Source organism: Lissotriton vulgaris, chromosome 7 (assembly GCF_964263255.1).
Source record: "Lissotriton vulgaris chromosome 7, aLisVul1.2, whole genome shotgun sequence".
NCBI classification, from domain to species: Eukaryota; Metazoa; Chordata; class Amphibia; order Caudata; family Salamandridae; genus Lissotriton; species Lissotriton vulgaris.
In genome coordinates this window covers 1,713,558,385-1,713,571,021 of record NC_141695.1, presented here as the reverse complement: position 1 = coordinate 1,713,571,021, position 12,637 = coordinate 1,713,558,385, and the positions used below count along the sequence as shown (strand labels likewise).

General features: G+C 43.5%; 1 protein-coding gene across 1 annotated transcript in view; it reads left to right on the top strand.

The window, feature by feature from the left end:
• LOC147706375 (cadherin-like protein 26) overlaps window positions 1-12,637 on the top strand; it is a 359,502-nt gene that overhangs the window by 199,675 nt on the left and 147,190 nt on the right. The window contains exons 6-7 of the mRNA XM_086932874.1: window positions 3,960-4,126; window positions 7,921-8,052. Of these exons, the coding sequence (XP_086789000.1) occupies window positions 3,960-4,126; window positions 7,921-8,052 (299 nt within the window). The remainder of the gene's footprint in view (window positions 1-3,959; window positions 4,127-7,920; window positions 8,053-12,637) is intronic.

Here is a 12,637-nt window from a genome sequence, read left to right as displayed (position 1 = left end):
AGCCCAGGGAGTCATCGGAAGGGCAACAGATGCCATGGAGCAACTGATTATGCCAGCCGGACACCTAAGGGGGCCATAACACCCAACGCCACGACATGGCATAGGACATACCAGGGCACCCGGCAACATCGCAGCCTATACAGACTCTCAGCCCAATGGGTGCCACTAACTCTGTGACCCCGGAAGCAGAGCCATGTGGCGGTTGGCCCGCAAAGGCTGCTGGCGAAGCCTACACTGCGGTCCAGCAAGGCACACAAATCCTGAGCAGTCCGGACCGCCAGGATAGGTCATCATCGCAGGCTGCACACCTGCTCAGCAGCTCAAGGTGCCAATGACTCAGTGCACCCTATGTCACTATCCCGTGGCGGGGTGCCTGTGCCAGCCGCAATGCAGAGTCTACCACAAACCCTGTCCAACCCCAGTCAGCGTCCCATGGCAGGGTGCCTGTGCCGGCCGCAATGCAGCTTCTGCCACAAACAGTGTCCAACCCCAGTCAGCACCCAGTGGTGGTAGGTCCATTCCGTTCTCAAGGCCTTGCGTCCGCCATCCAGTCACCACCGGCAGAGGCATATGTGACGTCGTAGGCCCCTTATATTTGCAGGGTCACATGGTCTGTGACACCTGTGCCGGGTGGGTGTGGTGTGCGTGCAAACCTGCCCTCAGGGAGTGGCTGTGACATGCTGACAACTAGACCAGTGACCTGCACAAAACCAGCGAGTACGCGAGTAGGCCCTCCCCCTGGGAGCGTGAAAGGAGTGGTCTGGCCTGCCATACGCCGAAACAGGGCAGGGCTTGCAATAATTCCTCGTGGGCAATAGGCGTGGTTCAGTCCATGTCTGGACAAGAAAGTGGCTGGTACGTGGACCCGTGACACAATTTGATATGTAGCACCCTCTGACTGGCATCCCAGAGGATGAGCATCATTGATTCAAGGAAAATCACTGTCCCTACATTCATCCATACATAAATGCATGAATGATGAAAGACATGACACAGCAAAGCGGCACTGGATGTTTATTGCACATCCAGTGCTTTTCCGCAGCTGGAGTGGTACAGGGCACTGCCGAACACACTACACTATATGGGCCGGAGGAGGGCCAGCCAGAGTCCATCCATGGAAGACAAGTACTGCAGAAGAGGAGGGGTGCAGTCCGTAGTCTGGTCGCTGTGTCATTGGTCATCAAACAGGAAGGGGCGGTTCATGTTGCTGTCCAAGGTGAGTGCATCTGAGTGAATCGGGGGTCAGTGGAAGGTAATTAGGTTAAGTGCGGGACCAACCAGAAACAGGCCAGGTGGCGGAAATGAATGCTAATGAGCCCTTCAGATCACAGGCCCATCCACGTCCTCTTCCCTGGATATGTGCTGTGCCCCACCTGTGGTTGTTGCTGTACTGGCTGCGGCACTGTGTGCTACTGACACCTCAGGTACCGGAGGTGGTTTGTTGGCCGCACTGTGTGCCACTGACACCTCAGGTGCTGATGTGCAGCGGTGGCTGCCATCCTTTCAGCCTCCATCCACACTATGTCCTCCATCAGCCTCCACATCTGTGGCAGCTCATGGCTGGTATTGCTGGAGCCACTCTGAGCGAACAGGTGTTCTTCTCTCCACACCATGACTCCAGCGATGTCATTCAGGCCACGTTGGAGAACATGTATCAGGCTACACACCCAAGGATGCTGTTAAGTTTGGTTGCCATGTTGCCAAAGCCCAACGGCACCTGCTCTACGGTCTCCCTCTGGCACTTCAGCACACGGAGTTGGAAAGCCATGTGTTGTTCCTGGGGGTCTTGGGGGGGGGGTGCCCGGGCTGTGGGTGCCTCCTGCTGGGTGCTTTGGGTAGTGAATGGGGTCTCCTTGATGCAGCTGGCCAGCCCTGATATTGGCGGTGAGTTGCAGATGAGGTCAATGATGTCTTGGATGGCTTGGGTGTCGATGCTGGTGTTGTCCTCCTCGTCATCAGTGAAGAGTGGCTGGGACTGCTCTGCAGGAGGTGTTGACGGTGCCCCTGCGATGTGAAGGGGAGATGCTGTATTACGATGTGTCAACATGTATGTAGCCGCATGGAACCTGTTGACATTCAGACAGCATGGCATTGTGCATTGTGACAGTCTGTAGATCTGGGCGAGGACCCAGAGTCATTGTGGGTGTGAACTGTACTTTGCTTGATTGTGCATGTGTGCCATTTTGCCCATCTCCACCTGTTCCCCCAGTACCTGGTGGTCACTCACCCTGTTGCGGTTGTGTTGTGTCCTGTCGAGCAGTTTCCGAATCCCGGACTCCGGCCGCAGTCTCCTCACTGATGATTGTCGACACCAGCTCCTCCATGTCATCCAGCTCAAGCTGTGGTGCTGGGCCCCCACCTCCAGTGTGCGTTGCTGCTTTCCGGTTGGTGGAGAGTTTCTTCTTAGCCCGCCGATTGATGTCACTTCATCGCCTCTTGACCTCGTCCATTGTCCTCTTGTGCTCCCTGATGGCATTCACCTTGTCCGTGATGTCCCGCCATGTTCCATTTTTGGTGCCCAAAAACACATTGGAGGTGACGAACAGTTGTTTATGGTGTTCCATCACCTCTGTGACTATGATCCTGTTCACCTGCAGACCCAATTTACTCTTCCTCTTCTTCTTGTCCTTGCCCTTCCCTGTCCCCGAGGTCCCGGGCTGGTCGTCCAAGGTGCTTTTGGAGTTGCACTCGTCCTCTGCGCCTGCTCCGGCTGCCTCCATGGTGTTTGTGTTTGGGTGTTTTTTTTTACTTTTATGGTGATTTTCCCCACCTGCCAGGTGTGTGTTACAGGCCTATCACTGGTTTCCTTATCGCGCTTTGGCCCATCGCTGGTTTTTTGGTATTGTGGTGTGGTTTTTGTCACCATTGAGGTGGTTGTATCGTGGACTTTGTCTTCGTTTTGAGCAGACTATTGCATGCTACCGCCGTGTTGTGAATTTCATGTTGACACAGGGTTATTTTCCCGCGATGTTGAAAGTTGCGTTACGCTACTCTTGCGGTAGTTATCACAGGTTCTTGTGAATTTACCCCTTTGTGTGCAGTAGTAGGTAAAGTTACAATCAACAAGTGATAAGTGGGGTGCCTCGGCTCCAAGAGATAAAGTGATCTTTTAATTCATCATCTTGTAGTGTTCTTCAAAGGGTTGTGTATTTATCTGCTTTTCATCCCTGCTTTACTCCTTTGGCACTGTATTCCTATTTTCAACCATTTTGTAAATCGGGGCTAAAATCTAAATGTAATGTGTATTGGGGAAACCCATGTTTATTCCACCCTGTTAAGCAAGCTGAAAAATGTGCAAAAGAGAGCACATGCTATGTTTTCCACTTGTGCAAACATGGCCCACTGAAATTGTAGCAAAAGGAGATGATGGACTAAGTGCTGACACTTTTGAAACACTCACCCCCAGTCACAGATCTGGGTTCAATTCATCATCGTTCTTTAGCTCACTTTGCCATCCCAGTTCAGACGCAGGTACATGCAAATCAGCCTTGACCCTGTGCCTAATGGGAACAGTCCAGCCCGAACTGCCAAGCCATGTCTTCCCTGGACCGGAAACAAGCATCCTGGGACCGGTTTCGGGGTAACACCCCTCATCAGCCAGGCAAGCTTGAATCCAGTGGCAAAGTGAGCAAGGGATCCACGTCTGGGCATACCCTGCCAACCTAGGGCGAACAAAGCAAACACAAGGAGATGATAGACGGAGCGCTGAAACTTCTCAAACACTCAACCCCAGTCACAGATCTGAGTTGAATCCATCATCATTCTTTAGCTCACTTTGCCACCCCAGTTCAGACACAGCTATATGCATATCAGTCTTGACACTGAAATTGTACTCTAGCATTGTACTTTATCAAGCAATGTTTTTGCTAAACAAGGAATGGCAAACAGAACGAAAGTGCCATTTATAAAGTTTTGTAAACTGTTTTTGCTATCATAGATATTTGTACTTCCCACTGCAGGGGTGCCTTTCTTTTCAATCATCGCTCGGGACATAGATGAGCCCTCCAGCCCTAATTCCGAGGTCTCATACATGCTTCTGTCACAAAAACCTGTCGATCCCAATGTGGAGTTCACCGTTGACAGTCAGAGGGGCTTTCTTTCCTTCAAAGGATGCTTGGATTATGAGGTAAGATTGACTGCTTTGTTTTTCAACTAAAAAAAATGGAATGATTTGTAGTTGTGCATTTATATGTTCCCACATGTTGGATAAAACACTTCTACCATCTTGTATTGGCTGCCCACATTGTGTCTAATACAATATTTGAAACTTAAAGGCATATTATAGTGACTGTAGTCAGTGATTCTTTTTTTAGCAAAGCAGACAAGGTGTAATTTGTTTTTTATTTTGAGTGCATACTCCAGGTAATCAGTTGAGGCCAATTCACAAACATTTTTGTACACTAAAATTGATTCCCTGGTTCAGCCTTGCAGAAGGAGCACATGAATCGACAAAACCTGCAAGAACTGTGGATTTCCCACTGTAAAACTGATCTGGGTCCCTTGGGAATGGAGGATTCTTAGTGAGTGTTAAGGTGTTGTGGTGTTACTGGTTTGCTACCCAAAATGCTGTGGGAACACAAGTCTGATACTATGTGAGTATTGACACACATTATGCATTGCAATTGAAACACTGGAGCACATACTCTAGTCTGTAATTGATTAAAGGATGCAGTGATGAGTTTGAGTAGCAAGTAGCAGAAGTGGTAGATTGCTCTTTTAAGTACTCTTCTATGAGTTTGTGAATCGCCCCAAAACACCCAGCTACCTATTAATTAAAGTGCAAAAAAGGTCACAGTAATTTCTATTTGTACTATGTGTATAGAAAGATTTCCTGACTATTTCTATTTTAAATGGTTTGGAGCCACTTCAGAAACGCATGTAAGAGTATGTAAAAAAAATTAAAGGAGTAATGTTTTACTTGCTCTTACATCCAATTGTCATCCAGGCCCACTGTGTTTCTGTGATGAGTAAGAGATGGGAATTGTCCCAGAATTCACAGTGATATAGAGAAAGAGCATTCTCCACCAGCAAAATAATTATTACTGGATAAAAAATGTTTAGTGTTCAAATGCATACACTTGCTTTATACACCACTCAGAGTTAGACATTTTTAGAAATAGAAGATGTAAGTCCACACTATGTAGATTTATACATGTATGTCTTTACCAAAATGTTTTGGAATCTGAACCATAAATTGATGCTAGAAGATGTAATGAAAAAGCAACTTGTACACCCCACATAAAAGAGTCATGGTCTTACTGCTTTTTGAACCATTACTCATTTTCTTTCAACTTAGAGATGGAGGCACATGAGAAGGGGTAGGTCGTTGGTGATTTTCTCCAATGGATGACCACGCTAATTTTGTTTAGCGTTTATCTCAGTGTTTCTGGTGATATCACCCTCATTGGTCAGTGATTTGACATTCTGCAGGTATACTTATAGGGTTCTTAGTGTTTGGACTCTACTTGTTGTGTCCTTGGTCCCAGACACTATGTAAATTAGTTATACATTTTCTGGAGAGTTGCCCTAGATCACATCTTGACTAATTGACGGCATGAAAGATGTTGACTATATAGGTCACTAGGGATCATTGTCCCTAATGGTGACATCATGGTTTTAACTCCTTAAGTGCTGATGACGGAACCGCTCCGTCATCAGCTACGGGTGAGCTGTGCTGATGACGGAGCGGTTCCGTCATGGCCCGCTCGGCGCGCCTGCGCGGCGCGAATTTCGCGCCTGCGCTGACGTTCTATTGAGCGGGGCGGGCCATGACGGAACCGCTCCGTCACAAGCACAGGTCAACCGACGCTGGTGACGGAGCGGTTCCGTCACCAGCATGCGGCCGCCGCGCGGCCGCCCTTCCCCCTTAGCACTGCGGCGGAATAGCCGCCGCAGTGAAGGGGTTAATAAGTCACACAAAGAGCGCTTAACTTGCACTTCACATCACAGCTTTGGAAAAAGATCTCCGATAATGAGCCCCCTTGAGGGTGCCCTTCAGGCATTGCAGCGCCAACCGTACGAGGAGCAAGACCGATGCTGAAGCATGACACCTGCAAGGGAGTATGAGGGCTCCATTTCGAAAAGGAACTACTCCCCTCATAGTGGCTCCTTTTCTCTCACCTACTCCCCTTTGCCTTTTGTCCCCTTAGGAACAGCATACGTTTTTCTTTCAAGTATTTGAAAGATGGCTCAGGGGTGAGAGGTGAAAGATTATATTTTTGATGTAGTAAAAAGTTTTTTGCATTTATAGCCATCACAAAAAAGTAGGTATGTTATTCATTAAAAGTCCTCCAACTGACTTGGGTTCAATTGAACACTTTACAGCTTCTTGATGTTGCAATGTTTGTCAATATTTTTCTGCAGACAAAATATTATTCTAATGACGTTTCAATAGACATTTAACCTGTAAAAAAATTCTCCCATAAAAAAGCTATTTTTTATTTGTATCGTCCATAACCTACTTTTGAAGGACTATTCACTTTTTTTGTTCAAAAATGTTTCAGATTTGAAAATGTTGTCGGAGTTTATAAATATAGTTCAAAAGTTGTCAAAGTTCAATTTTCTTTGACAATCGCTATTTTGTGAATTACCTTTGCTGAAAGATAAATCATGCTCATTTTATAGTGATAATAAAGACCAATATTGCTAACTTTGCACACCCCCAATTTAAATATCTATGGGCCATATGTAGGTGGCCAAATACTGGTCGGTAACGGCCGATTTCGGCCGTTACCAACCGGTAGTTGGAGTTTGAGATGTAGGGTTCTTAAAAATTACAGATTCAGTAAATTTACCGAATCGGTAATTTATAGAATTGTTGTTTACCGAATCTGTAATTTGAGATGTTGGTGGCACTGTAAACAGTGCCACAAGCCCTTAAGAATTCGTTATTTACCATCAAATACTATTTGATGGTAAATAACGAATTCCTGTGTACATGCACATCTGTGCATGTACACCTGTGCCATGTGGCACACATACATGCCCTTAGGGCATGTATGTGTACCACATGGCACACAAGCCTGAAACAGGGGTGCAACAGGGTGTCAAAGTGACACCCTGTCCCCCTTGACAATTCGGTAATTTTACCGAATCGGTAAATACCGATTCAGTAATTACCGAATTTTAACGATTCAGTAATTTATTTGTTAAAAATACCTACATAGCATTTACCGATTTGTAAATACTGAATCAGTAAAATTCGGTATTTACGAATCGGTAAATACCATTTACCTACATGAGGCCCTAAGTCCTTTGTTTGAAGTTAATTTACAGGTTATAGAACTGCCTTAGGTGTGAGTGAATCTTAGTGGGCTAATTAATAGTATTGTAGCAACATTCAGAATCCTTGTGGGATAGTCAAGATTGTAATATGAAACAGTTGGCTAAAATTCACGCTAACCTGTCCTCAAACATTAGAAACAGTGTCTTGAAATGTTTTTGGTTTCATCCTGGAGCCATTCAGCACTGTCTGGTTTTAAAGTTTTATTGGTGAAAGAATCTAGATCTCCTACTCTATCCCTCTTTTGCACCGCATTGCAAGGATCAACTTTGTCACAAGCCACTGAATCCAATCAATGAAATTCACTGACTATTTGGTAACACTGTCCAATCAAATTTCCTGAAGCAAAGAGTTAATCCCTTGAAACTTCAGTACAAGTGTTTGCTTGTGATGATGCCTGATGGGCCCATGAATAGTTCTTTCCATTCATTCATTGGGAAGTAGGAGGTCAAGTAGAGAAGACTATACAAAAAATATTACTGAGTCCAAGAACAATGAAAACAACAACATATAGAAAACAAAAACATTTAAAACCACTCTATTTTCCGTAGATGATCTTCAATTAAAAGAACTATCTAGACATTTTCATGAAGGAGTAGAACAAAGAATAAAATGTGGTTCACTGTGTTTTGCCTTAGACCACAAAAAGTTACAAGCTTCTTATTCAGGCGAGAGATAATGGGAGAAGTGTGAAACAGACCTCAACGTGTGAGGTGCAAGTGTTTGTCGTCGACAGGAATAACTACCAACCAACATGGAAAGCAGATGCAGTGAGTATCCTATAATCATTAAACAAATGTGATCTTCATGTGTTAACTGTGATTCAATGATGCATGGGTCAGTGTATATGTGCACATTTATGTGCAGATATACTTGTATGGTGTAAAGTATAGGGCAAACCATCTGAAAGCCTGTCAATTTACTATTTCTGGAAGCCCATAGAAGATAGGGAAAGGTATGTGACTATTGAGAAATAGTGTTGGTTCTAGCCCTTTCCTAAATTTCCCAGAATTTCATTTTCTCAGATCTTTTAAGGAAGCATGCAACATATTTCGTGGCCAAGCAATTAAAATCCCATGCATCTTTTGTTAACAGATTTATTTTCATTCATTAAGGGTTAAGTTGTGTGCTGTCATTTTGGACTTTATTCAGTTGAAATAGTAATTATTTGCTGAACGTAGGAGCATATGATTGGTGCAATCCAATCTGTAAATTAGCTTTTACTTTACCACTCGTTTTCTAATGTGTTATGCAATTTAATGTATCCAGTGTTTTGTACTGTCTCAGTTTATGTTCTTGAAAGATGCTTCTAACAGTGCTTGGCTGAGAATTCAGTGACTTGTTTCTGCCAATGATATTTCCTAGATCACTTTCTAAAAAGTGGTATGAATTATGGGTTCAAAAATAGGAGTGCTTTATAGAAACTGAGATTGATTGGCAGCTCATGTGGACCCAGGGACATTGATTTTGTTTCTTCAATCTTCATGAAGTTCTTCATAATACTTGGGTGGCACCTTAATTTGTAGATAGATTTAAATATCATTCAGGGAGACCACAAAACACAGTCCTTGCTCTCTGATGGCAAGGAATGATTTGATGTACTATGAAGACGGACACGGATTTCCAGGTATCCATGCAGGCCACGAAGGTATATTGCAATTAGAATGAAAACTCAACTATGGCGTATATATGTATTTTTTTATTGTTTAGTAGATCACCAGCTTGTGATAATTTGAAGATGTGTTGAAGTAACAGAATCCACATCTGCAACATAAGCAGATGAACCTAAAGAACAAAAAGATGTTGCAAACCATTTGGACTTTATACTATTGCCACTCAATTGGCTACCATGAACACAAAAAAAGGGACATCTCACCACCGCTATTGAAAAATGATGGCAGTACATGGTGGTTGGTCATGCCCATCAAAGACGACGAGACAAGAGCACTGTGGCAAGAATTAATGGGATAACCTGTTCCATTGATAGATTGAGTGAAGCAGACCTCAGTGTTTGAGGTCCCAATGCCACTTCCACCTTATATAGATGAGCAGTAACCCTGCAAGTGTAAATGGGACACTTTAGTGGGGACATTGCAAGGGGCTTAGGTCAGATCACCTCTGCAGTTTAGGTGCTACAAAATGCACAAATAGTATGTAGTATTGCAGAAGCCCCTCAAAATAGTGAGGACATATCAAGCGTAAGCAGCATCTCTGCCACTGATGCATGTGTTCTGCGATGCAGCAGCAGCCGTACACCTAGTGGAGAACAAGTGGAATCAACCCATGTGGGACGTAGCCGCAAGAGGCACTGAAGAACACAGAATAGTGGGCCCGATTCACAGAACTAACTTAAGACAAAATCCTAAACTTACTACTTTTGATATTCACAGAAGTTAGGATTTTGTCTTAAGTTTGTCTTAAACTTAAGACAGACTTAAGAGAGACTTAAGTTAGGATTTTGTCTTAAGTCTGTCTTAAGTTTGTATTAAGACAAAATCCTAACTTCTGTGAATACCAAAAGTAGTAAGTTTAGGATTTTGTCTTAAATTAGTTCTGTGAATCGGGCCCAGTGTGTTTAATTTTTGGTGTGCCATTGGAATTTTGGTGATGTAACCAACCTGCATTTTTTCTAACCATTAGGATGTCATACAGTTGAAATATCATAGCAATTGAAATAGTAGCCTGATAATAAAGGTTGCCTTGGTTTGTTGAATGGAATCTACTTTAATAAGTTCAGTCAATATACTGTCACATATAACTTACTTTGAAAAGTAATTTGTTGCAATGTGGTCCCATCAGCGTCTCCCCGTCACTGATCTGCTTTTGTCTTGAAGCTGCTGAAGAGGTGTCTCAGGATTGTCATCTTTGGAATAAGCGCCACTTATAGAGATGGGTAGTCCTCACCTGGTAGCTATGTTATGTGATATGACACATGTTGCCACCATTTTGCAGGCTCTCTCAGGAGCACACTATTGAGTGCTTCCACTTTTGTGGAGGCCCCAAAATCTAGATTTGAGCATGCCAAATGTGTGTTCTATCATAGCCCTGGTGTGTTTATGAACACTATTGTAACCCCTTTCGTTTTTGTTTGCTGGGTCCAAGTAAGGTAACAGTATACAACACCTTAAGGGTTAGGGACAGTCACCAGGAACCAAACAAATAAGTGTGAGCATGCTCAAAATTTGCATTTGATAAATACAATCATATGTGTCATTGTACTGCATTACATTACCTAATAAATAGCCATCATCAAACTCCACTCTTTCCAGGCGTTGGTGTATTCCACTGTGCCTGGTGCTCTCCGGTTATTGTGACACTATATTAGTAATTAAGTTACTTACATCACAGGCAAAGTGTATGTTGAGGGAATGGGTATTATTTCTGTTCCGAAACAGGTACTCTATATGGGCTTGAAGACAAATTGGAACATGTGTTCCATCTACACACCCTATGACATGGAGAGATTTAGAAACCTTATAAAATTTGAACTGTGTGCTTTGAATTTCCTCAGCATTCCTGGGTAGGTATATGAACCTGTTGATCTTTTGGAGCATGGCATCTTGAAAAAAGTTAACTTTTTGACACCCCATCAGCAACAGCAATCAAACCCTGGTAACTGCCAAAGGTCAAAAGATATAGGCCCACATGCATCAATATCGGCATTTGCGAATTCTTATTTGCGAAAAATAGAGAATCGCAAATAAGAATTCGCAAAAGCCTATGCATCGTTTTTCTCGCAAATTTTATGCGATTCGGTAAAAATCGCAATTTTTACTGATTCGCATGAAATTTGCGATTTTTCAATTGCGAATTCGCAATTCCCATTCATTCCTATGGGCTAAAAGGCCCATAGGAATCAATGGGAATTGCGAATTCGCAATTGAAAAATCGCAATTCATGAATGCATTTCAAGGGTGGAGAGGGGGGTCCAATGACCCCCCCCTGCACCCATGAAATGTACTTTTCAGTACAAGTTACATACACACATGTCCTTAGGACATGTGTGTCTGTAATTGAACAGTTTAAAAAAAGCAATTTTAAGCATATTTAAACCATTTCGCAAATTACCACGAGGTTCAACCTCGTGGTAATTTGCACTTCCAGTTTCAAATATTGCAATTTTTTTTAAAAATGATGCATTGCTTTTAAGGAATCGCAAATTTGCAATTCCTTAAAAGCAATCGCATTTTTGGAATTCGGTAAACATACCGAATTACTCAAAAATGCTTGCTGCATCCCAAAAACATATTTAGGAAGTGCAAACGGCCGAATTTACTGATTCGTACCGTTTGCACTTCCTAAACACGTTGATGCATGTGGCCCTCAGTGAGTACAATACCTGCACATGAGTGGGGATGGAATTGCTACACTGAGTACTGCTTTCAAGAATGGGTTTTAACATTTCAGCTAAATCTAGTGTCACTACATTACTTAGCCTGTATTTCTTAAATAGTTCCTCCTTCGTCTGTTGGAAAATGGTAAGCCTGATTCTAAATATCTTCTCCTGTTTCCTCTCTCTCCTCTTCCTCTGCTGAACAGCCAGTAGTTGCATCATCTTTGCAATCACATACAGAGCAGCCATTGTGGAAGCCTCCGATGCTTTCTGGGCCAGCTTTTATAGTTTAAATACTGTCATGGCCGTACTGGCCATCATAGCGGGAATCGGGCTTTTACCTGGGAGGCTAGAAGGGTGTGGGCTGGTTTTGCAGTGTTGAGGGTTGGTTTTGTAACTGGGGGCTAGTTTAGCAACCAGTAACAAGAGCAGCAATGCTTCACAATTGCATTCCCATCCCCCCACCCCATGGGTTTGATCCGACAAAATTACCAGGCCTGCTTTGGGTTCCCAGTCCGGCTCTACACATCACTACCACCTGAAATGTATAAGTGCTAAATTCAATGTGCAAACTGGTGTTTTTGCGACTAGTCGCAAATTGCAGCAGCCACAAACATACAGTTTCTGAGTCACAATGACTCTCAAATTTCACTAGCAAAAAATACTGCTTCGCTAAACAGTTGCATCACTAAATTTAATCTGAGAATGGATTTCTGTAGATTTTTAACACTAATACCAGTGATCCACTTTACATCTGTAGAGGTGCATTTAAAAGGGTAAAGAATGAATGATTTTTACTCTGGACATTTACACGGAGAGAGTTTGGAAACCTACACTTCAGAGTTGTAACTGGTTTGAGGATCAACCCTAGGTTTCCCATATGCCCCGCTAGTTTGCATGCGTTTACCATGCAACCATTACAATGCGGTCGTTACAACGACCGTATTGTTACCTTGCATACCATTACAATGCAAGTCTGAACAACTTTCTGTAGGGGGCGCTGAATTTTACAATAGTATAAT